Source organism: Centroberyx affinis, unplaced genomic scaffold (assembly GCF_046629955.1).
Source record: "Centroberyx affinis isolate AG114_WGS23_722 - 3 ecotype Tasmania unplaced genomic scaffold, CSIRO-AGI_Caff_v1 ptg000812l_1, whole genome shotgun sequence".
NCBI classification, from domain to species: Eukaryota; Metazoa; Chordata; class Actinopteri; order Beryciformes; family Berycidae; genus Centroberyx; species Centroberyx affinis.
This window is the reverse complement of record NW_027279414.1, coordinates 128757-155823: the sequence shown is the minus strand read 5'-3', so window position 1 is coordinate 155823 and position 27067 is coordinate 128757. Positions and strand designations below refer to the sequence as shown.

The 27067-nt window shown below is 41.6% G+C and overlaps 1 protein-coding gene across 1 annotated transcript in view; it reads left to right on the top strand.

Moving 5' to 3' along the window:
• syne3 (spectrin repeat containing, nuclear envelope family member 3) overlaps window positions 1–25790 on the top strand; it is a 45708-nt gene extending 19918 nt beyond the window's left edge. The window contains exons 8-18 of the mRNA XM_071520596.1: window positions 2126–2300; window positions 3598–3780; window positions 4344–4487; window positions 5259–5393; window positions 5697–5858; window positions 8479–8651; window positions 9634–10291; window positions 11718–11861; window positions 13783–14004; window positions 15078–15128; window positions 21625–25790. Of these exons, the coding sequence (XP_071376697.1) occupies window positions 2126–2300; window positions 3598–3780; window positions 4344–4487; window positions 5259–5393; window positions 5697–5858; window positions 8479–8651; window positions 9634–10291; window positions 11718–11861; window positions 13783–14004; window positions 15078–15128; window positions 21625–21813 (2236 nt within the window). The 3' untranslated portion in view covers window positions 21814–25790. The remainder of the gene's footprint in view (window positions 1–2125; window positions 2301–3597; window positions 3781–4343; window positions 4488–5258; window positions 5394–5696; window positions 5859–8478; window positions 8652–9633; window positions 10292–11717; window positions 11862–13782; window positions 14005–15077; window positions 15129–21624) is intronic.
• The last annotated feature ends 1277 nt before the right edge of the window (window positions 25791–27067 follow it).

Genomic DNA, 27067 nt, shown 5'->3' with positions numbered 1-27067 from the left:
AATTACTACTTTCACATTCATTCCTACAAATTTGTTTTCACTTTGGGTAGATGGGTAGAGATAGAGTGCTTTGCATAGAACTCTGACTAAATTCAGAATAAATGCATATGGGACTAACTTAATAGCACAATGAAATGCAAAGTACAAAAAGTCAAGGGGGGTCAATACTTTTTATAGCCACTTCAATATCGTTGATTACGTGTGTGGAATCCAATTAAAATGTCTCATTTTCAATCCACTCAGGGTCAAGGTCTTTCCATAGACAACCACTGTAGTATTGATCAATTCTACAGTAAATATGTAATCAATCAAACTGCATCATATCCATCATATCAGAGCTAGACCACACTGACCAGATCAGTCAGTGTCAGTGGTCAGTTCATTTATTTTATTTTTTTCAATGAACACACACACACACGACCATACTATCCCACAGATGCAGCTCTAGATGTGCTTCTCTGTTCATCTTTTCATAAACTCCTCAAAATAACAAACGCTATAAAACTATTTTCACAATTTTTGTCAAAACCTCGCGATTCCGCGATATTCCACGTTTGTCTAAATTCTGTTTTAAAGTCCAGATTCTTTGATTCCGTCCGACATATAAACATATAAACATCAGGATAAGACCTTAACCAGGATATGAGCTATTATCCAGAATCTTGTGCGCCTGTAAAGTCACACCCTTGATTTGCATAGACCCAACTGCCTGTAGCGTGACACTGCGCTGGCACAATACACCTTGAAAATGAAATTAGGTCAATTTTTTTTTTTTTCTCCCATCAAGTTGCAGAAGCCGAGTGTCTCTGAGGAATGCTGCATATGAGGGGATTTGGTATAGACTGAAGTGACAAATGTGACTGCAGACATTTTTCCTATGGAAGTGTGTGTGTGTGTGTGTGTGTATCAGGGTATCTGCAGATCCTTAAAGGACAATTCCAGTGTGATTGGAGTTTCTGCTCATTTCCCGCATTCTCTTAGTGTTTTTCATCACTGTAGTTTCTTTCTAGTGCGTTCATCAGAGATATTTGGCATTTCTCTCTCATCTGAGTTGTTTTTCAAACTAAATAGTTTGAAATAAATCCTGTTTAAATATTACGAGGTACTATTTTAAGATGTAATTGTGTAAAATCTAGCTTTATTTTCCGTTTAGATTTTAAACTATAGCTGAGGGAAGCGTCCTGTTTTGGTTGTCTGTTGGCTTTAATGGGTTGTGATTGACAGAAGGCGGGTCCTAATGTAACCGCACAGAACGTTAGCTATTGGCTGAAAGACAGAAAACATGGAATTCAGAGAAGCAGAAAGCGGAAGTAAGACGGCCACTCCTGTCTTGTCTCGGCATATATTAAACATTAACATTTTGCCATAGTTTAATATCAGTATAGTTGAATTGCTTGAGAGTTTAACCACCATTTTAAACATCTCAGGTAGTGAAATTTGATGGTATAGGATTGTGAAAGTATAGGAAAGTTTTCTTTGAAATCGTTGGAATTTTCAGCAAGATCTGTACTTAATAGTAATAATAATCAAAACCCTGATTAAGGCTACTGCTGCCGAAACATGTTGGTTTTTAGTATTAAAGGATAATTCTGGTAATTTTCAACCTGGTCTAGTTTTTATCATTGCTTTCAAAAATGTATCGCTTAATTCACTGTAGAGCTTTACATACCTCCAGTTTGCTGGGAGCGCTGCTGTCCAATACACACCTAGAACCCAGAAACCAATTAAAACAAGTTTTATACGTTTGTATTTACAGAAAATCCAATATGACATGAACGTAGTCATGTTTTTTTAACTAGTGTGAGCTAGTTGGCAAGTAGACTGTTTGACATATCTAATACTGCAATATCAGTATAATATATACAATATAGTTTCAGGCAATGGATAATGAGAAATCAGTGTGTTTTATTTTTGGGTTCATGTTCACGTAAAGCTACAGTAAGTACGTTAAGTAATTGACGAAATTTTGAACACAAGCCAACGTCACGATATTTTAGGAAAATGAGGCCTAGGTTGAAAATATCCGGAATTATCCTTTAAAGCTTTGTCAGCTGTTCTCCAGTAGCTGAGTATCGTCCTTAAAAGTCAGTTTTATTGGAAATCCCCCTTCAACCGGTGTTCGCAGCGTGAAATGTCGAGCGGCGAGGCTGTGCTCGGAGTCGGAGACGGGGCTGAGGAAGATCCTGCAGGACCCGCTGCTGGTCTTCGCCCAGTGGAGCCACACGGTCTCCCAGGTGCTGGAGGCTTCCGCCGAGGTCACCGACTTCTCCCACATCGCCATGCTGGTCCAGAACATAGAGGTAAAAGCGCGCCCTGGAGATCCCTGGAGAATTGTTCGGAAGTTGTTGGAGAATTTTCTACGAACAGTCTTCACAAACATGAGCATTCTTCTCTTGTGAGCATGTTATTTCATTTATTTGAACATAAGATATAATCAAAAGAAATGAGTGCAGAATATGGAGTGCATATGCTGGGGAATCCCAAAAAATCAGATCCCAGTCCCTGTGACTTCAGTTAAGCATGATGGACTTGTCTTTGCTCTTTGCTGTAATCTACCTTCTCTGGGGTCCTTCTACCCATAAACCCTTGTGTTCTGAGGTAATTTCCTGTAGTTGGTCGAGATTACGTTCTCACTCCTAACGAACCGCGCCGCAGCTCTCTCGGAAGAGGACAGAGGCATCTCGGTGCCGTCATTTCAGCCAACCAAACCGAAGGAGCAAACACTCCAGTTTTCAAATAAACCTCTCCAAACAAGCTCGATATGAACACTCCCTCAAAGGATCGTGTAATGGAGCTCAGCCTGGCTTGACCTCGGCTGTAAACAATGAGAGAAGACAGGCCACATTTTTGCGGGAGGTTGCCAGGTACAGCGATTGGATAAGCTAGGGAAATTAAATCAGGCCCCGCGTACTCTACTCTCTGGATCATATCAAATTGAATCCATCCAGTGCAATTACTGGTAACTGATGACAAACAGAGGCACACTGACACAGAGAGGCAGCCAGCCACATTCAACACACACATACAGGCAGACATGGGAATTAATAACATTGTAGGGAATATGAGGATCTCGCATACTGTTAATACGAAGGCATATCGGCTTTTGGATGGCTTTGGCAATCTCTTAACTCCTTTTCTACGAGCCTCCTGACCCTTGGCCTTCTTCCCATTGGTTGCTTGTAACGTTGGCAGTCTAGTTCTTGAAGTGTATTCCACTCACTGTAAATTGCTCTAGATGAAGGCGTCATATCCCTTTCCTTCCACTTTGATCTTTTTTCTTTTTTGCCACACCTCGAATGAACAAATGAACAAAGGAAGATGTAACCATCAAGGCAGGCAGACAACAGATAAAAGATTTATTTGCATAAATCCAGGGCATTTGCAAACAACGCAACACACATCGCTGGCTCATTGCCATAATAACTGGGTTTCTGATTTTCTTATCATTTCATATCACATTGCGTTGTGTGTGCCTTGTTTTGCCCCCTCGTTCTTACCTTTTTAACCCTAGAAACAAGTTCTGTATCACTCCACGCATTCCCAGCAGCGTTAATCCGCCTCTCTCTCTCTCTCTCTCTCTCTCTCTCTCCACGCTAGCGGCTGCTGAAGCGGAGCGTGCAGCTGCAGGAGCGCCTCAGCCTGCTGCAGGTGAAGGGCGACCTGGTGGCCTCGGTGTTCGGCCCCGAGAGGACGGACGGCCTGCAGGGGGAGCTGAGCACCTCCATCAAGAACAGGGAGCTGCTGCACACCCAGCTGCTGCAGAGGAAGAGCAGGCTACAGGTAGGGAGGAGGAGGAGTCGAGGAAGGACGGCATCAAGGCGTCACTGTCGTTCATGTGCATTTACAATTACAATTACAATTTCACATTTGGCAGACGCTTTTATCCAAAGCGACTTACACATGAGATTTTCATAGAACACAAGCAAGGTTCTAGTTAGGAGAGAACAACGAGAGTAAGTGCTATAAAGCTAAGTTCTGGTCCAACAGGACATAGGTGCTACGAGGCAGTGCTACAAGGCAGTGCTATGAGGCAATGCATAGAGTGCATAGAAGCAATTTTTTTTTTTTTTTTTTTTTTGTTTGGTTACCCGGGCCATTAGGTGAGAAGGTATTCGCTAAAGAGCTGGGTCTTTAGCCTTTTCTTAAGGACTGAGAGGGACTCTGCGGATCGAATGGAGTTTGGTAACTCGTTCCACCACCGGGGAACCACAGAAGAGAAGAGTCTGGCTAGAGACGTTTACTTGCGTCCTTGTACCCGCTGAGGAATTGGAACACGTATTAGATTTGAAAAAAATATTGATTTCCGTATTTGACAGCCAGCCTGTCTTTCCCTCCACTCTTAGGGCTTAATCTCAAGAACCAAGGACTTCGGCGACGCCTACGAGTCGATCCGCTCCAAGCTCACGGTCCTCCGAGACCGACTCGTCGCAGCTGACAACCTCCAGCCCGACATTCTGGCCAAGAAGAGCCAGTCGGACCAGCTCAGGGTGGGTTTAACCCCAGACCACACCAGACCAGACCAGACCAGGGCCAGAACCAGCCAGAAGCTGCTGGAACACACGATCCATTGACATACAGCAGCCTCTAGCAGATTAGGCAGATGAATATACTGATTTGCAACCTCTCTAGTGTTAGGTCGTCATAGTGCAAAAAGCACAAGTGACTCAATTTGTGCAGTGCAAGCTTCATCGTGTTGATCCTCTGGTTTTTTAGGGAAGATGCTAGTGCTTGATGGGTTGGTGTATTCTTTTCTCCCACTGCTGGAAACTGGCATATACACAGTTGGATCCAGTTCCAATGAAACTTTATATTTAAATTGCCAGTTTACCCTTCATATGAAATTATACAATGAGACTTTGGCATGTTTTAACGGCCGATGAGTCATGAAACACACTCAACCCATAAGTGACGGTGTAAACTTCACTAATTTTTTGCAATTTAAGCTTCACTCTTTTGATCATATGGCATTTGAGGGAAGATGGTTTATTAACCGTTACACAATTGGATGCAATACCAATAAAATGAGATAATATAAAACCTTATCTTATCACTATCAGTGTTTCATTTACTGGCTTATGTACTCTGCTTTTGAAATTATACAAAGAGTTGTCAACAGGTTTCAACGGCTCAGGGATTATGAAACTCACTCAACACACAAACCTTCAACAATTCACGCAAGGGGAAACACCAGGATTGCAGTTTGTCTGTTTTCCACAGCCGAATCTTACACTGTGACGTGGGTTTGTGTGTTTCCTCAGGTGATGCAGAAGGACCTGGAGGACTGCGAAGCCCACATCACAGCGCTGGAGACCCTGGTCTCCTCCAGTCCCACCAACAGGACTCAGTTCGAGAGGCTCTACGCTGACTGGAAGCTCCTCTACAAGACGGTCCGGGTAAGAACGTTTAAAATGCATGAATATACTCCACTTATGAATCACCTCTGCATGACCATGGCTGCCCCTGGAGATCAGATGAAAGCCCCAGCCTCCATCTGTAATTACAGCTTTCAGAAGAAGAGCCACTTTGAAAGCGGTTTTATAGTCAATCTAGATACTTTTTGAGTGTGAAATTTTACGTGTCTGAAAGTACACAGCGTCTACTGACCCCCCATTAACTCTGACATTAACATGGCTCTCTCTGTTCTTGTATCCAGAATATCTTCCATAAATATTTGGCTGTATTCTTTTCCGTATCAGGCGAAAGTGAACGAGAGCGAGGAGAGCATCGGCGACCACGAGGGCTTCCACGACAGCTTGCTGAACGTGGAGAAGTGGCTGATGATCATGAGGCAGAAGCTGGAGTCTTTCCGCAGCCCGGCGGGAGAGTGGAGCGTGGACAACCGGCAGCACGAGGCCGAGGTGTGTGTGTGTATGTGTCCGGGCGTATGTGCAGTGTGCATGGCCCGGTCCTCAGTCCTACAAAGGGATTGGGACTTGGCTTTAGGGTGAAGTTTACAGATTCTTAAAATTCAAATTCATTCATTCATAAAATTCAGTGTTAGTGCATTGTGCTGCCTGTCTGATGGTCTTGAGCAGTGGTTCTTAGCATGGGGTCCGGGGACCACCAGGGGTCCTTTCATTCCAGTGGGTCCCCAGCAAACTGATGAATTGTTAAATTTCATTATTCATTATTTTGATCATAGTTTCTCTGTTATCTCTCTCCCTACAGTACAGATAGTCATGGAATTCTGGACAAAATCATATCTGACGATAGAAAATATTCTCAGATTTGGGTCCGAGAGACAAAATCTCATGTATATTAAATCTCTTGTATATTTATGACAGCATAGCCTGATGTCCTCTATAGCAGTGGTTCTCAACGTGGGGTCGGGGGACCACCAGGGGTCCTTGAGGGCATCCCAGGGGGTCCCCAGCAAACTGATGAATTGTTAAACTTCATTATTCATTATTTCGATCATAGTTTCTCTGTTATCTCTCTCCCTACAGTACAGATAGTCATGGGATTCTCGACAAAATCATATCTGACAATGAAAAATATTCTCAGATTTGGGTCCGAGAGACAAAATCTCATCAAATGGGGGTCCGTGGCCCTAATGTGGACTAAATTAGGGGTCCTTGATATGAAAAAGGTTGAGAACCACTGCTCTATAGTGACCATTTGTAGATTGTTGTTTTAACATCTGGATTGGGCTTCTGTATGAATGCTCAACTTGGATTATGGCACAAAGGATTTCAATATCAAATCCTCTGTATTGTTAAATGCTTACCAGCGCTTAATAGGATATACAGTTTCTTGCAGGCGTAAGCAATTCAAAACGAAGTGAATTTCCAGACTTTTTCTGCCCTTTCTGACTTTCTTATGCACATATACAGGGAAAATGGCCCTCATTTTTAAAGGGGAAATGCGTCAAAGTTTGTTCTTAACACCAGCGTTATCAGCATTTGCATGTCAGAACATAATATACTGTCGCAATAATCCTTATCTCGCTTAACATATACGAAAGCCTTACACTTTGTTCTCTCTGGACTATCCAAATTAAGGTTTACCTAAGATGAATCTGTCTATCTTAGGGGAAATGTCATCGATAGTACTCGATGTTTGGTGCATCTCTACAGACTATGTAACCCTAACTCCATTTTTAAACCTAACCCCAACCCTAACCTGACCCTATATCTAAAATTAACCTTAACCCTAAGATTAACCCTAGCCAAGACATTGAATATCTATAGACTACTTTTTACACTATCACTTGAAACTCAGTAGATTTTTTAGTGGCATTATAGTCACTTGATAGGTTTTAGTTGAGTATCAACATGGGACTATCCAAGTGTGACCTAATGTAACTAAAAAGGTAGTTTCATCACTATAGAAAGTTGATTTCACTGGAAGCCAAGGCAAAGATAATACATAAATAAGAGAGTCCACAGGAGCCTTTGGAACATCTTTTTGCTCTGTTTGTAGTCTGGAAGTCCAGGAGTGCAAGTCACGGTCCATGATATCAAACTCATCAGTGAATATCTAAAAAAAAAATTCCCCATCCTTTTAGATGCATAATCATCATTGACATGTTTTTGTTCCGCCGACCGACTCGGTACAAGAACTGATCTCACACTGACCTTAAGGGACGCCCCCCCTCCCCCCTCCCCCCTCCTGTCATGAATTTTAATGAGAATACCGAGGAGATTCTTTGTAATTATACCGTTCATTATCATGCAGACCTCTCCACCCATCTCATCACTCACCATCTTGGGCTGAGACTCTGCACCTCTGCGTTTAATTAGCTCAGGGCCGTGTTAAATGTGGGTATGCCGGCTCTTCAAAGCTGTGCACTTTTGAACCCCGTCACAATGGATCTTAAATATACCGGCGTGCAGGAAAGTTATGCTAGGTTGTACTTAAAGTTGCACTAGGCAAGATTTTTTTTATGTGAAAACACACCCATCTTACCAGGCTAAATCGGGAAGCGGGGCTGCAGTAGAAAAGAGCGTCCCATCCCCACTAATTGAGATGCCATAGATTCACTGTATTTTCCCACATTAGATACTGGTGTAGGGTATGAACACAAATGATGAGTCCAAAGAAAAACCCAAACTGTCTCATACACAGTCCAGAGAAAGCTGGACTCACCAAAGTTAGATTTTTTTCCTCTCTCTCATCCCTTTGGTATCCTTTGGTATAAAGCATGAGTGATGCTTTATACCAAAGTACACCAAAGAGTGTGGTTTGTGCAGTTCATTGACGTCATGCTACATGATTTTTGGGTACCTTGCTGCCATTTGGAGCCGCCAACATGTGAAGTTACCTAAGACTTTTGTTTGAATATAATAACACTGTTCAGGCTCATTCATTTGATGAATTTCTGAAGTGTCTATAAGATGTTTGACTTAGGAGAATCCCATGTTTGCCCAAAGTGAAAAGATGTGTGCACTTCAGACGTAGAACAGCCTCTCCTCTACAAAAGCTGAATGGACAGGTTCACTGATTACTCCCCCCCCCCCCCCCCCCCACACTCTACAGAGGGCACTAGGGGAGTTCCCGGAGAAGGAGCTTCAGCTACAGCAGATGGAGGCCCAGGGTCTGGGGGTTTTGGAGAGGACTTCAGAGGAGGGAAGGGTCCACATCCTCCGGGACATGAAGCGGCTACGAGAGTCCTGGTTGGCCTTGCACAACCTCTCTCTCAACCTCTACAGGTACAGAGGGAAAAAAACAAAACGTTTTATTTATTTAACAAAGGGGTCTGGTGTTTTCTGTGTGTGTAGACTGTAAACACTCTACTCCTTGACGGGGGACCTAAAACTATGAAAAAGGTGGAAAAGAAGCCACTAGATGTGAAACAGTATGCAATGAGGCACTTTTCTATGTGGAGGATGAAAAAAGTTTGTCAGTGTGTTATGCCAAAATGAAGTTTAAGCCAGGGCAAGTGTGTGGACGTCAAACTAGCCACCTACTCATTTCAACCTTTGCTCACCTCATTCACTCAGTTCCTTCATTTTTGGTCTCAACAGCTGCTGTTCTCCAGACAGATACACAAGTGCAACAGTAAGAGATAAGATGAAATGTTAATAACCTCTGTGGGGAAATTGGGTTATTGCAGTAGCCAGTAGTAACAGGATACAGCAGGGAAAATAGCAAATTGGGATTATATAAACATGTATAACTGACAATTTCATCACAATCATGTTAAGTAGATTGTATGAGTGGGAAATATTGGAGAAAGTATGGATTACAGCATTATTATAATGTACAAAATAACAGCAGTAGGTCTTAGCGCTGAATATTTACAATATGAAAATATACCAAAAATGATCAAGGTAGACCAACATCTCAAGCAGCCAGTGAGTGTAAGGGGTAAAAACAGAAGAGCCAAGACATTAGAATAAGCTAATATATTCATGTGTCCCTAGAATATTCATGTAATATAAACATAATAGATCATAAAATAAAGAAGAAATGGCAGGTCCAATATTGTCATGGTCACAAGCCTGTTTGTCTGACCTCAAACCTACGTAAGGGTGAAGGCAAGAAGAAGCTGTGAGAAGAAGAGAATGTTGCGTCTTTGTTGCTCAGCACTCTCTTTATTTTGGTTGAGGTATATTAGACTTAATGGTGATCAGTTGGTAAATTATGGAAACAGTTAATCTTTCTCTCTCTCTCTCTCTCTCTCTTTCCCAGGCTGCTGAATAGCTCTACAGAGCAGCCAGATTCTGACCTGTGGAGTGTTGGAGGCCTGGCAGGAGACGACACAGGGGAGAAAGACAGCCAGCTCACGGGAGGAGACTCCGGGAACCAGAGGGGAGGCCAGCCGGAGTACAGCCCAGCCAGGGGCCACCGTGCCCGGGCAGACCAGAGCTCAGGGCCTGGGAGAGGAAGAGGCCTGGAGGTAGAGGCAGAAGAGGCGGGGACGACGGTCCACGTCGGGGAGAGGGCGAGTTACGGGCAAGCCGGGCGGATTCAGGGCCACGCCAAGGGTCACCTCAGACTGGTCGCACAAGACGAACACCTCAGCCTCGGCCCTTCGAGAGCGGCCGAGGGAGGCGGGCCCTCGTTCGGAGAAGAAGAAGTGGACTCCTCGGCTCGGTCGGGACACACTCGCGGCGTTCCCAAAGACCCCGCGGCCGATGGAAGCCCCGAAAGCGGACGGTCAACGGGGGGAGACGGCGGCCGCTTGACGGGAGAGAGGCGGGGAGCAGCGGTGGCCGCAAAGGGCGGCTACAGCGAGGGAGGCGAGGAGGCAGGGGAGGGCCTCGGCCAAGGAGGAGGTGCTTTCACCTTGTTCAGAAGGGATCCAGCCAAGCAGCAGTCAGCAACGCTGTCAGCTCAACACACAACGGTATTGTGGTGCAATGTTCCCTCTAACCGTGCGTTCACACTGCAAGCAATTGGGTCGATGGGTCACTATTCTGACTGATTGTGGATAGTGCAAGAGGCTCTGAGTGCATCTGTGTAGAGGTCTGCTTCTACAGAGCTTTGAACAGGCAAATCATGTATTTTTCGCAGCTTTGGTATTGCCTTTCAAGCACAAATTAGGCAGCATTAGTCGAAAATTAAGAGAAAAAAACTCGATAAAATTACTTCAGGCCTTCTCAACTCCAACAATGGAACTGGTCTCCAAGCATTTTTTTTTTTTTTGAGACGTATATTTAGTCTTTTAAAGAAAGGTTGTAGAGAACTGGGAAGTTTTGAACAGCTGGAATCAACTTCTCGTTCGTTTTACACTTGCCAGGCGAAACTGTTGCAACAAAAAAAACAAGGAAGCACAGAAATCCGATTGGCTGTCGATGGCCGATGACCGCGAAGAGTTCAGCTGTGGCCACCTGTTCTCGGCCACCTGTTGTCGGCCGCCCACACAGCGGGTCGGGTTTCTCTGCTCGCTCGGCTCTAGAGGAAATGAACGGGCTTTTGGGGACTTGTCGATTGTGTTGCTCGCAGTGTGAACACATGGTGAGCCAGTGGCGTCCAGTCCTGTGCTATGGAGGAGTCTGCTGGTTTTCATTCCAACCAAACCTGATTTCACTGATTAGTTCTTCCTCTCTGCTTGAAGGGTGTGTTAATCATTGAAATCAGCAGCTGAAGCGTTCGCTTGGAATGAAAACCTGCAGGCTTTGCCATGTCACAGGACTGTTCCAGGAGTCTTCCAGAATTTGTACAACACTGATATTTGAACGTTGCATATTTCTAGCTCGGTGTCTCAGGGTTTAGCACTGATTGCTCACAGCAAGAAGATTGCGAGTTCGATTCCTTTCTGCGTGGAGTTTGCATGTTCTCTCCATGTTCCAGTCAGGTGGATCCGAAACTCTAAATGTCCCATAGGTATAAATGTGACCCTGAATAGGTTTAAGCAAGGGGAGAAAATGAATGAATATTTCTAGTTCATAAAACAAAACGGGTATGACATTTGACAATTGGGGTAATTTTCTAGGTTGTAATATTCCATAGCCTTGAATTTACAGAATGCACAGTGAATACAAGGAAAAGTCCCGATATTATAAGTCATTATACAGCCTGTACATGCATATACTCTCAACTATTCTGCTGTTTCTTTATGTGAGCAGATCGCCATCTCTTGGTGGAAAGCTGGAATTGCATTAATGTGTCTTTTATTGGGCATGGCTACCGAGGGTTTTCTCCATCTTCATCCAGCTGTCAAATCCTTCTGAACCGTGACGCTTTTACTCAGCAGCACTTGTATTCTTAAACAGTGATTTCAAGCACTTTTTTTTTGAGGTCGTTTACTAAGCTGTTTCGGTGTCCTGCAGGCGGGCGCAGGGCAGTATGAGGCCAGGAGGAGGGAGTTTGACGCCTGGCTGTGCAGGGAGAACCAACTCCTGTCAGGGGTCCTCAGCACCAAGGGAGGAACGCTCGGCACCAAAGAACTCAAGATCCGGCAGGACACGCTAAAGGTGGGTTCTTGTCCCAGCCAGATCCACCATTCAGAAGGCGTTTTAAACATCCAATCTCTAGTTTTAGTATGACACCACTTTTGCAACTGATGTGTCTAAGACTGTAGTATTTTTATTAGGTCCTTGTTGCACTGCCATGTCTGAAATGCCTGTGGTAGTAACCTTTATAAACCAGCTGATGGACCCGAAGTTACTGCTCCTGCTGCTGCTAGTTTTCACTACAGTCGCATTGAAAGATTGATTTTTCCATGTCATTTCTCTACCCCAGTGATTCTCAACCTTTTTCATATCAAGGACCCTAATTTTGCACACATTAGGGCCACGGACCCCCATTTGATGTCTCTCAGACCCAAATCTGAGAATATTTTTATTGTTAGATATGATTTTGTCCAGAATTCCATGACTATCTGTATTGTAGTTAGAGAGATATCAGATAAACTATGATCGAAACAGTCATTCTTCTACATTCTCTAACTGTGTTAACTTCTTGTAAATGAAATAATGGTGAAGTTTAATAATTCATCAATTTCCTGGGGACCCCCTGGAACGCCCTCAAGGACCCCTGGTGGTCCCCAGACCCCACGTTGAGAACCACTGCTCTACAATTAAAATTGCTTGTAGAAGCGTTTGATTACACAGTGATTTCCTTCCATTGAAGATGTTTCGTCTTTTCGTTTTCTCACTTTTCTCATTTTGACACGAAGTACACAGTAACGCTGTCACGCTGACTGAGCTTTTGACACAAGTACTGACTCTATGTGACAGCTTAACATGAGTTTATATGTATTTCGAGTGCATCGCCTTCAGCGTTCTTCCACTGGGAACTACACATGCATGAAAACGAGCATGCCGACTGTCAACACTTGAACCAAAACCATCAGGAAGGCTTTACAAATGCACACCAATTAAACCTTGCTAGGAATTAACCTGTTAAAGCAAAATAAAGTCAGCGTTTCTTAGCGGTCAGGATAAATGTGTCTTGGCAAGAGTGAAAGAGTGAAATGAAACAACTCACCTAACTTTTCTGAAGAGCCAAGCTGAGTCAACAGAGAGGGGAGTTATGGGATTTGCACTTGTTTGTTCAGGGATGAACAACATACACACTGTACCTTTTTTTTTTCTGACAGATAAAGCACTAAGGATTATTTCTTTGAAGGATTCCTACTCTGTCTTTTGGCTGTGATGGTGTCAGAAAGGATTTAAGGTTAATACATTGTCACTGAATGTTACTGGAAGCATTCTTTTTTTGTTTGATGAAACTTATTTCTCCCCTCAAATGTTGTGAATAATAATAATGGGTGCCTTGGTGGCTCAGTTTGAATCCAGTCCAGGATCTTTGTTATATGCCATCCCTTTGTTTCTCTCCCATATCTTTCCTGTCTCTCTCTCTACTGTCAACTGTAAAATAAAGGGAAAAATGAGCAAAAATCAATCTTTAAAAAGCTAATAATGGACTTATATAAAAGCAGAGTTTACAATATGCTTTTCAGGAAAGAATAAAAAACAGTAAAATACATACTGAGGAGATAAAAAGCAAGAGAAAACACAAAAGATATATTGAAATAAACGTTAATGCATACATAAATAAAATATGATAAAAAAGTACATAAGAAACAGCATGTTGTATATCTATTTGCACACTTTTTATGCAACTTGAGCACACATTTTATATATTGTGCTCTTTCATTAGCATTTTTGTTTGTTTAAATATTTAAATCGTTAAATAAATAAATCTATTTTCTCCCACAGGGCAGCCATTGCCAGGCTCCGTAGCCTGGGTATTTCATATGAAAGTGGAAACATTTGTTTGACATCTTACTCACTGATCTTCACTTTCTCTGCCTGTTATTCTCTTGGACTGAAAAAGTCCAGACAGACGCAATATATACAATCCGAGTCCCTCTTCTCTGTCCTCGTCTAGGCTCTGAGGGCCGGAGTGGGCTGGGGTCAGGAGCAGTTCCAGCTCTTGCTCCAGGAAAGCCGGGGCGGCGAGGCCGGGTCCGGGTCCGGGTCCGGGTCCGGGTCCGGGTCCGGGCCCGGGCCGGCGGATGACCTGGGTCTGGAGGAGCTGCGCTACCGCTGGATGCTCTACAAGTCCAAGCTGAAGGACGTGGGAGACCTCAGGGCCAGGCTCAGCCTCAAGGTGAGCCAACGGCGGAGTTAAAACTGCCTGCATTTACACAGAGAATTCCCCTCTTAACCCGGTTACTTTGCTCGATGCAGATAAACATCAGAACTGGGTTAAAATAACTTATACTGATTATGATTATGAGAAGCCTGGTTAAGATGTCTGGTTTACTCCCATTTTACTCCTGTTACTGTGGCATGGAAACATCTTACTGATTTCACTTTTGGTTTTCACTGTCCAACTCGCACAGCATTTTGGGTACATACTGTCAGACTTGCACAGCATTATGGGTACATTTTGATGTCAACAAAGACATGACCCCGAGCGAGCAGTACTTGCTATTACTATTACTCTTGGGATAATCATCTCTTTACCTGTATGGGAGTAAGAAACTCTCAAAATATGTTGTACTTGTATTATAAGATTCATGAGCTTGTAAAGCAAATGTGTACTCCAATGTGTAAATTTGAAGAAGAAAATGTGGGTATTTGTGATACAATTTGAAAACATTGTGAAAATATTTGCATTTCTAGGGTCATACCTACTGAATATTGACCACTGTATCTTCACTGTGATCAGTTATCATGGGATTGCCCGTGATGTTTATGCACTGTTCTGCTTTCACCATAAGGTGGCAGTGTAACATCATTGGGTAGGCTACTGTTGACATTGCACAGTGACAATAAAAAGTTGCTCTGTCACACAACAATGTAGTATGCAGAATATAAAATGGGTTACTGCGCAACATTTCTCTCTGCTACCACTTTACTTCAAATGCCAGGATGTTGGCCAGGTTTGGTGGAGCACAACTGGGGAAAACGCCAAATGGAAATGATTGTCAAAAACGAGCCACAATGCCGTGCAGCATGACAGATGGCAAAATCAAGGCAACTGTGATCCTGGACATGAGTCAATGTGGTTTGAATGTAGTGTTTTGAAATTGTCATATTCATGTTCCGCACATTGCTCGCAGGATAGTTTGTTTAATGGTCTCTGTTTGGATTGAGTACGTTTTGAACAGTTTTATATTGTAGTATATGTAGTATTATGTAGTCGTATATTGACTGGCATATTTGGTCTGTCTGCAGGGTGCCAGAGCCACAAAAGAGGAGCCCGCCAAGGCAAAAAGGGTGCAAAAGGTAAATATGACTGCCAAACAACCTATGGCACAAATCTGTTTTCCACAGCAAGTACTTCATCATGTGACAAGCATCTCAGCAGCATGTCCTGCCACTTAAGAGTTATGTGACAACTTTGCCTCAGCCAACAATGCTAAACGAAACGCTCATTCCTGTGGTGTTTCTGCACTGCACTGCCCAGAGATCACCTGTCAATCAAACAGTGTCCAGCACTGTGGCGTCTTTTTCTTTGGATTCCCTGTTGATGAAGTTTGAGTTTCTCTTTTCTTTGTCTGTTCAGCCCTGGTGGCTATCACTGCTCATGCTGACTACCCAGTTCTTCTTCTGTTCATTGTAAACAAACTGGCAACCTAAAAAGCATCACTTGCTTTCATGATCTGGATATAGGTTGAATCACTGTTGCGTTATAGCAATCACATAGAGACTAACAAAATGTTATTTAAAGGAAAATGTCGCTGATTGTTACTTTAATCTGAGGGACAGAGGTTATTCAAAATGTCATAGTATCCCTTTAATCCGTCAGCCAAGTGCTATTTTGCATGTCCTAAACTGGACTTTCCCTGTTGTCTCTTTATGTCTCTCTATCAGAGAGATGTGGTGGGGGGGGGGGGGGGGTGTTGCTCTGTAAAACCAGACATTTAAAATCTCCCAGAGTGCCTTTGGGCTTTTGGGAACTAACCACCTGACCCGACCACCCAGGACTGGCACCAAGTCAAGCGTACCAACCCCCCCACCCCACCCCCCCACCTACTATTCATTTAGCAGCCAGTGGGTGGCGAGAAGATTAAAGAATGCCATACACCCCCCCCCTCCACTCCACCCTGTTGACCCCTCAGCCTCCCGGCCAAAGCAGCACTCCAGACATTCCTGGCTTTTTTCACTTGGGTCTTTAGAGACTGGAGTCTCTGCTCTCGCTTGCTTTTGTCAGGCTTTTTAGGTTTATTAATAGGTTGGTTGGTATACATTTATAGTCATTTATACATTCACATTATCCCGCATGATGAAATCAGGGGAGGGCCTACCGATCGGTCCGGTCTGTCCGTCTCGCTCAATATCTCAGACGCTGCTGATCATTCATGGGGGAGGACATGTTTACTGTTTACTTGTTTTATTTTGTAGTGCAATGCGGCAAAAAATGCTCAGCCATTGTACATTTATAGTATCAAACGCCATTCTTTGAAACAATTATCAGCAACAAAACAAGAATCTAGTTCTTTAACAGAATCGCTGAGGTGCCTGAAAGACTAAATTATTTAAATGTAAGGCCTTCAAAAGTATTCAAATATCTTAAATCCAGTTATTAGAGGTCTTGTTTTTTCACCATGCAATGACAGGTTTCTTTGTGCTGTAAGTCCACTCTTAGAATGCAGATTGTACTACCAACCCTGTTCTGGATTCATCTATCTACTTTACTAAACACAGTTGGACTTCATGTTCCTCATCAGTTTATAGCCTGTTGTCCTTGTAGTTCTGCCCATTTATAGTTTCAGCACTTTGATTAGCTATGTTCAATCAGAAATAAGCCGGTTTTGACAGCTTTGTTTCTGCTAAATTGGTCTTAAATTCAATTCCAGGTAGCATTAAATAGGTCTCAAAAAGTCTTACATTTTGCTTTCTGACTGACTGTAAAACAGCATGACCACCTCCTTTCTCCTCGTCCTCTCCTCGAATCCAGCACTTTTAAGCAATGCAGTTCATTCTCTAACATTAGTTATCCCAAGATCAGCAAATACTGATGTAATCCTAACCTATTAATATTACACTGGAAACAAGAACAGATCTTGGATCAACACTGGAAACAAGAACAGATCTTGGATCAACACTGGAAACAAGAACAGATCTTGGATCAACACTGACTTTTTTTGCCTTTCATGTTATCTTTTAACCTTGTTCTGTTGTCACAGCTGTGAATGACAGGTGCATAGAACACATGCACACATTCTTTTTAATGACAATATAGCATCAGTTTGTGATAAAGACTACATAAATGAAGTTGCCTGCTGGACTGTTCTCATAGTCCATAAGCACTATCTTGTAGCCCACTGCCAAACATGGCATCACTACTTAAATATGATCCCCACTGTCCCTATTTACATGTAAAGTACATGGTATGGATCTGCCAAACTTGTTGATCCTGTAACTTTGACTAGTGAGCTAGATCATGTTTTCATCCCCGTTTAAATTTCTGCACATTGCTTCACGTACAGTAGTAGTGCACTTAAAGAAGAATGCAGTCCTCCCTCCTTTACAGACGATTCGGCGGCTACAGACAGCAAGGAGTGGAGAGAGAAACGCAACAAATGTTTAGACTCACGCAGTGTATGTGGTCCTGGTATTCCAGTGGACACGTTAGACTTGCACTTAGCTTTATTGTGTTCTTCCCAGGGACGTTCCCAGGGAAAGTATTAATCATGCTACCTGTGCTCAATGGAATGGCATTCAACAAGTTTATCAGAGTGCAAGTGTTGATTTAAGATTAGGCTGGGAATTACCACAGTACAGTACAATATTATCCACAACACTACTACTACTAGTACTAGTACTACTACTACTGCTATTACTGCTACTACTACTACTACTGCTGCTTCTACTACTGCTATTACTACTGCTACTGCTATTACTACTACTACTACTACTGCTACTACTATATTTTGATTTTATATTTTTATTTATTATTTATTGTAATTATTATTGTTATCATTATCTCCCTATCACATATACACATTGACAGTAAGCTGAAGGAGAAAGTCAAATATTCCAGTGAGTGCTTATACTAAGAAACACACACATACCTTTGCCCTACAAATGTTTGTCATCCTGAGGTATACTTTTTTAGCTAGTTTCACTTCCTCTTCCATCAGTCATTAACCTGTATACACACACACACACACACACACACACTTAGTTAAACACACACTCTCTGTATGTCCTTCTCTCCTCTTTCTCTGTCCACAACAGACCAGACAGACTTGCACCGGTCTCAAAAAGTCGAACACATGATTATGTTTGAATTTCATTCGTGTTCACATTGCTTTCCCTACCGCTCCCAATTCCTCCCGGTTCTTAATCCCTCATGACGTAGACATTGGTTGTTTCATAGTGAACTACGTTAACAATCACCATTCAACACATAGAGAGGCTTTATTGTAATCACAGTGATTGGATCTCAAAATAATCCCGCAGTTTCACCTTTGAAACTACAAATAGAAACTGATTGGTGTTAATGAACGACGCACAACGCGATTCAGAACTCCGAAACGACTGATGTATTAATTGAAGCCTGTGAATCATATGAATAGGGTGTCTGCCCTTTTTAAAGGCCCTTTTGAGATATTTCAAGACTTTTTCAGGACATGAAGGCCCGTTTCCTTTTGCACACCCGGAAAACGGTGACGAAAGCGCCAGGAAACGAGGACGAGAACCCCCGACCGTTTACCCTCCGCCTCCTCTCTCTCCCTCCTCTCCTCCGGGAGCGGGAGGAAGGCAGTTCGGAGGAGGTGCAGGAGAGTCGGCGGGACAAGTGGAGAGAGAGAGAGAAGCGGCGCGGAGGTCACGGATAACGGGGAGTGGGCGAGCGTTGAGCATTCACACAGCTCATTAACATTCAGCTGGGCAGCAGGAGGAGTTTTGCGGAAATTACCCTTACTCTTACAAGATTATTAAAAGCACAGTATTAAAACAAATGGTCATTTTATAACATATCATAAGCACAGTATGAGGTATCATAGCATCATAGAGCATGATAACCAACCATAGGGCATCATAAGACGTATGGAATCATAGGACAATCATAGAGCATCATAAGGCATCATATGGCGTCATGATGTATAGTGCATTATGGGCAATATAGGGCAGCATGGGGCATTATAAGGTATCATAGGGCATCATAAAGCATCATAGGGCATTATAATGCATCATAAAGCAACATAGGGCATTATCATAGGGCATCATAAAGCATCATAGGTCATTATAATGCATCATAAAGCAACATAGGGCATTATCATAGGGCATCATAAAGCATCATAGGGCATTATAATGCATCATAAAGCACATAGGGCATTATAAGGTATCATAGGGCATCATAAAGCATCATAGGGCATTATAATGCATCATGAAGCATCATAGGGCATTATAATGCATCATGAAGCATCATAGGGCATTATAATGCATCATGAAGCATCATAGGGCATTATAAGGTATCATACGGCATCATAAAGCATCTTGGGGCATTATAAGGCATCATAATGGTTGAAAATGCATCACAGGGCATTACAAGGTGTCATAGGGCATCATCAGCACATAAGCATTATGAGATCATGATGATTATAATCAGAGCATGATATAATAAACACAATGTGCAAAAAATGTAGGGGATTGAATACCATTTGGGGCAACCATAGTTAATGCTGAGTTAATGACATGAAAATTGAATTTTTTGAATTTTAAATGTAATTTTCTGATATTTTGATTATACTTACAAGTTTATCTCTGCTTCTAACAGGGCTTATTATCTACTGGTAACGCATCACAATGCACTTCAAGTAAAGTGTTAATGTAATTTTTAAATGGTAGTAGGTAACTGAAAAAACAAATTCCAAACAGACCAGAGTAAATGAAATAATGAAGTCACTTGGGACTATAGTGCATTCACAAGACAACCATACGCATAACACCTTAAGGAATTGCACCAACCCACCAATTTTGAGTTTATATGTTATATGCTTGCCTCTGTGCATGTTACCTCTTCAGGCAGATGCACTGCGTTACGTCGCATTCCGATTTCCGATGTGCCCGCCTGATCCACTGTTCACAAGGTTAAATATGGACGTGGGCGGCAGACGTGATTCACAGAATAACAAGAGGCCAAATGAATGTTCCGACTGAACCGGGCGAGAGTTTTACAGGCTTCAGTCGGATCAGTTTGTTGTGTACCATGATGTTTCTCACTGTGTGGGCGTGCTGTTGCTGCTTTCATGGTGTGATTGTGCATATTTCATATACTTATTGAGGGTTTTACGTGCCCCTACTTGCGTGTGGACAAGAACACATAATTCTTTCACATTTGTACTATGTTACTGCTTTGCTTTTCTTTTAGAAACAACTCAATAAGCCTGAAATACACCAAAACCTATTTTAATTTTTATATCATTGATCGTTTATATAATTAAGTAGATTCATTGAGATCGAAATGTGCTTTTCCAGAGAGACCTGAGAACAGAAATATTCCCAAAGACAACAAAGAGAAAAAACAATGCAATTCAGTGAAACAGCAACATGCAGAGACATCCAGTGGCTTCAAAGGAATACAAAAATGTCTTCATAATCAAATACAGACATGATTGTGCATTGTACACTGTTTCTGTACAAGCTAAAACACATACACATATATGATTGATTGATGGATTGATTGACTGATTGATCATTTTTATTTCGAACATGTAAAAAAACAAAAAAAAAAACAAGAATAACAATAAGATGAAATAAACAATAAACCTATACAACAAACTCAAAAAACAAATTCTCATAAACTAATGAACTAATAAACCTAATCTAACAAACAATAAACCTATACAACAAACTCAATAAACAAATTCTCATAAACAACACAAATTAAATATTACATGTTCGAAAAGGAGTAGGAAGAAGTATACACTTATCCCCTTTATCCACTTAACCCCTTTCTCAACTACTCATCCATAAACTCTTATATACAATTTATAAACAACTATCCCAATTCTATGTATAACCCAATACAATTAATAAACAACTATCCAAATTCTATGTACAACCAAATACAATTAATAAACAACTATCCAAATTCTATGTACAACCAAATACAATTAATAAACAACTATCCCAATTATATGTACAACCCAGTACAATTAATAAACAACTATCCCAATTCTATGTACAACCCAATACAATTAATAAACAACTATCCCAATTCTATGTACAACCCAATACAATTAATAAACAACTATCCAAATTCTATGTACAACCCAGTACAATTAAAAAAACAACTATCCCAATTCTATGTATAACCCAATACAATTAATAAACAACTATCCCAATTCTATGTACAACCCAATACAATTTCTAAACAACTATCCCAATTCTATGTACAGCCCAGTACAATTAATAAACAACTATCCCAATTCTATGTATAACCCAATAGAATTAATAAACAACTATCCCAATTCTATGTACAACCCAGTACAATTAATAAACAACTATCCCAATTCTATGTACAACCCAATACAATTTCTAAACAAGTGTCCCAATTCTAAGTTCAACCCAAATATCCACCCGATGTCAATAAAATAAAACTAAACCTTTACCACAACCCTTCCTCATCCATATACCTCTTAAAAATATTTTTTTTAGTAAATCTTCTTGAACCGATTTATGCTTGTACTTTGTTTTAACTCCACATCCAAACCATTCCGCTAACCCGGTGTGTCGCTGTCGTCCCCCCCCCCCCCCCCCCCTCTTGCAGCAGCAGAAGTCCGGGTTCCTGCAGCGGGTGTGTCGCCTCGCCCTCTTCCTCTGGCTCCTCCTGCTCGCTCTGCTCCTCCTGGCCCTCCTGCTGCCTCTCAGGGACGAAAGCAGCAGCTGCTCCTTCTCCAACAACTTCGCCCGGTCCTTCAACATCATGCTCCGCTACGACGGGCCGCCCCCGACATAAGGGGGAGAGCCTCAACGTCGGGACCGGCGCGAACCTAAGGTAACGTCCGGACCTCCGAACTCTCACTTTCCGCAGCTTCTACGACGGGCCACCGCTCGACCGATGGAACCCGATCTACTGTCCGCACCTCTGAACTTCAAATCCCCCACTGTTTCCACGTTATGTGTCGCTCTGACAGACCACTACTTACATGAACTTCAACTGGACTACACAACCTTTACTGTAACACCCGCACCTCCTGGACTTCAAATTCCACATTCCCCTGCAACTTGTTGCATTGGACGACCACCTACCTACCTGAAAACCGGACTACAAATCACCTCCGCTACGATGGACCGCCCATCACCTGCAGGAACTTCAACTGGACTACACAACCTACAGGAAGATGCTCATCTCTGAACTAGGGCTGGGCGATATGGTCAAAAATATCGCGATATTTTTGACCAAATACCTCGATATCGATATTGCGACAATATTGTAGCGCTGACGATTGGTGCTTTCACAAAATATTTACACAATGAGATTTTTGATAAATAATCATCAGTAATGTGGATATAATGACTAAGCGGGTAAAGGCAAATAATAGAACAGCTAGAACAGTCTGGTAAGTTCAGAAAAAGACATCACTTTACTGTAATGCAGCCTTTAAAACCAGGAAAAGACACTTATGCCATACACGATATTATGATATCCAGAATCTAAGACGATATCTAGCCTCATATCACGATATTGATATAATATCGATATATATTGCCCAGCCCTACTCTGAACTTCAACACCCAGGTTCCCCTGCTCCCTTCAAGCATCAAGCATCACTGCGATGGACCGCCACCAATGTAGGAAACGTTGGTCGGCACTTTGGAACTTCAAGATCACGCTCTCTTAACTGTATACCAGACTACTGCCTAGGATGTATAAGAGACTGCAGTCAGACTACAAATCCCATGCTCATTTTGAAAAACTGCACATCCCAAGTAGCTATTATAGATTTCACGATAACAGCTTTAACACTCCTGAACCAAAGTCATTTTTCCTCCTCGTTCGACGGGATTCTGTCCTATGATGGAGCGCTGGCTACATAGGGAATCTAATAATCACCAATGGACTGTACAGCTTTCCTGACTGTTGTGACTAGGAATTCCAATTGGTATAACCAGCTGTACCAGTTTGGCTCTGTTTCCATCTGCTTTCGGTCACACTTCCCACCCAGAATATGACGCAAATCAAATATGTCCAGCGTGTGATTGAGGCAAATTAACTAGCAATCGGCAAATCTGTGTGTAGATCAGTATAGAGGGAGCTCCACTCCACTCGGTTGGACCAAGTGTTTTCATGGGAGAGGAGTTTGATGTAGCGAATATCGCGATATTTCGTGAATATCGCGATATTTCGTGAATATCACGATATTTCCCACAATATCGAATATCCCCAGCCCACCCTTACACTCCGTTTACCTCAAGTGGTGCTCATAAGGAATCATTAAGCTCATTATAAGCCCATTGTGAGTGCATGATAACTACAATCAGTATACTTCATGGGGCAACTGTATCTTTAACTCCATGATGTTAAATTGAAAGAAACGTTCCGATGGTTGCCTGATTACATTGTAAGAAAAATGTATCTGTGCTTCTGCTGGGCTTATAATCTGGTGGTAATGCATTACCAGACACTTCAAGTAAAGTGTTACCACCGCTTCACGCTTCACACTCCACTAGCACTTTGTGTGTGTGTGTGTGTGTGTGTGTGGGAGGCCTGCTGATGTAGCTCTCCTTCCCTCCCACTCTCTTCACCACTCAAACGCTTTGACACAGCAGCTCACGCAACCCAAATTCGCTGCTGTGAATTCTGGGCGAGAAGGACGAGCCGGTGCTCCGTTTGCTTGTTCAGTATTTGCAGAATGTACTTTGACACACCAAAAAAAAAAAAATCCTCTCGTTTCTTTTTTTTTTTTGGGTCGATCCCATAGTCTATAGAACGTTTTTTTTAACGGTTTAATCCTTTTGTTCTTCCATGCGAGGGGAAATATTTTTTAAAACCTTTTTTGTTTTAATCTTGTACATAATGCCTGTTAGCACTGTGTTCATGCCAACTGATCTACCGTTGATACAGGAAAAAGGGAAGTGTTGCACGTGGGTAAAGGCGGTTTGCTTATGTCTCGGTTTTCTCTGTGTACCTGTTTTTTGACCGTCTTGTTTTCGCTGTTCAAGTGACTTTTTCTATTTTGGGCCGAACACCACGCTAAGTCTTTCACGAAGCCTAAACCGCTGCTGAAAGCAACAATTAGAACGCGGTCTTACCTTGGCCCCCTGACATTTTCTTGGACCACAGTGTGCTCTTGATGCCAACTCCCTTTTTAGATGCCTGAGTTGTAAAAAAAAAAAAATGGAAAGCACTCCTGGTCTCTGTGCAAACTCTGACATCCCATAATGACCTGCAACTTTTTTTTAATTTTTTTTTTAAATCCTGTATTTTCACTCCGACTGCCCCCAAACACACTCTCACACACGCTCCCTTTCCCGGTCTTTGTGTGTTTTATGGACTTCACGTGTTGCCACGGCAACAGTGACCAAATGAAGTTAATCTGTTAGGTCTTCTCATACAGCGAGAGTCTTTGTTTATAGCAACTCCACAAATAGTATGTTATGAATTGAATTATGAGTTCAAGTAAATCACTTTTGTTGGTGAATCACAGGCTGCTGAGCAGAGAGAGAGAGAGCAGAGGTAAAGACTTCTTTTCATTTTTCAGATTTTAGAGCCTATTGCCGAATCGTTCATATCCCGTCCCAAAGGAAAAGCCCGTTCTTTTGGGGATTTTAAAGGTGTAGCATTTTCACATCAATAAGTCATTACCATGCTAATTTTGAGATGTTGGTATAATTACCGCAAACAAATGGGAACACTGGCAGCCTCTACACTGCATTTTACACTGTGGGCTAACCAGGTTAGATTTGGCGGGAAATCTGCTGGATCGCTTTACTGCACAAAACAGGAAGAGGGCGCTGTTCTTCCAGAGCAAACAGATAGAAATAAATAGCTTTTTTTTTGTTAACAACATCCTCTTCACAACAGGAAGCAATGGGGTTTATGGGAAATGTGGCCTTCATTTAGAAAAACACGAGCACTAACAAAACCACTGATGTAAGATAGAGGCTTCCAATCGTCTCCGCACTATTAATTTGACAATGGTATATTGATGTGTAAAAATGCTACATGAAGCACCTTTAAGGAACATTAAATGTACAAAACGGTATTGAAGACGTACAAGTTCTGATGGCCTTCAACCTCTTTATTTATACCACAATGTAATCTTATTTAATCAACTGTAATCTATGCCATAACCACACATATTTATTCAGTATCTAGCTTTATAAACCACTTAAGGAGAATGTACTGTATAATGTTTATGTAATCATGTTAAATGCAAGGTTAAGTCTAAGGTTAATGCTGCATTGTATATTGTACCACTACTGCTTATTGCACTGCTCTAGTCTGTTACATTATGCATGTGTCCCTTTAGAAAAGGCTATGCAATGCCTGCCTGAAATCTTCTGTGCGTCCATACATACCTTATGCAATATATTAAATTACTTGAATCTCATGAGCAGAACTGGTCCTTTTCGAGGGATAAGATACTGGATTTAAGAATCCGTCTGTCCAATGTGTGGATAATAATCTTGCTAAACGTACAGAAGAATAACATTCAAAATAAACAGACGTTAATTGTTGCTTGAATAGACTTGGCGAACTTGTTATGCAAATAAATCCTTATTGCCGTTTTGCAGACGGAGATATTAAATATTGATGATAAAACGCACAGACACGAAGATTGACAACGGAGTGCTTTTTGTAAAATGGTACAATCATTCTATTTTATTACCGTTTTGAAATGCTGAGTAGAAATGCTTCAGATGATTCGAGAGAGCTTGTATTTAACTATTTTTTATTCTGTTGAACGGGAAAATAAACACGCAGTATAAACACACAGCGCCTGAGTCTAGTGTTTGTGTATTTCCAGGATGGTGAACAGTGGCTGATCTTCATGATTGTTATGTATGATTAATATTTCCACCAGGGAAGATAGGAAAGATAAGGATGGGAGTCAAGATGCTTTCTCCTGTTTCATAGTACGATTTTTTAAAAAAAATGGGTGAGTTCGATTTGAAGACCTAGCAGGGTTTTTCGCTTTTGTATTTTGTTTTTTTTTTTATCACACACCTGAAGATTAGATGAGATGAAATTTGAATGATCTCCGTGGGGAAATTGGGACATTGCAGCAGCAAACAGTAATAGGATATAGCAAGAAAAAAGAAAATAAAAAATATAGAAAATGGGGAGGTAACACAACACTAGAACATTTTAAATGGAAATCCATGACTGCTAGTAGCATGATAGAAAAGGAGTTAGAGCATTATGAGGCAGTGCAACAAGAAAAAAAGGAGAGAAAAAATATACCAAAATACTAAATATATATAGATAGATAGATAGATAATGTTTATTTATGTGTCACTCCTCAACATACAGATCAAACAGAGCAACATATTACCCCAATAAAAAAGAGGTTGAGCACCACTCAGTTATGAGACACAGGCTAAAAATACATACACGTAAAAATACTACATAGTATATACAGTAAGTATATATATACAGTACTGTGCAAAAGTCTTAGGCATATGTCAAAGATATCCATAAAGCGAAGATGCTTTCAAAACTAATGAAATGAAAAGTTTCTGAATATCAAAAATTTACAATAAACAGCAGTGTACTGACACACTAATGCAGAAAACAAATAAACATCTAAGACTTCTAAGAAATTCATATAAAAAATCTAGGGTGCCTAAGACTTTTGCACAGTACTGTATATATATATATATATATACACGCACATTATATATACACACACATATATACGTATATGCATATGTGCATACACATATACATGTGTATGCATATATACATATGCATACGTATATATATATCTATAGACTTGTGTATATATATAGACACAAGTACATACATTAGTGCAGATACATATATACACATACACACACAGAATAAAATCTTAGTATTGCATTAGACACTCATGAATGAACGTCTTCTGTTAAGGATGCAATACGCAGTATGAGGTAAGTGGAAAACCATCAAGATATATGCAACATATGACATTATAAGGATATGAGTATATGAAGAAAACCTGAAGTTACAGTGCATATACAGTATGGGCAAATGTGCATAATGGTCACATTAGCAAGTCTAC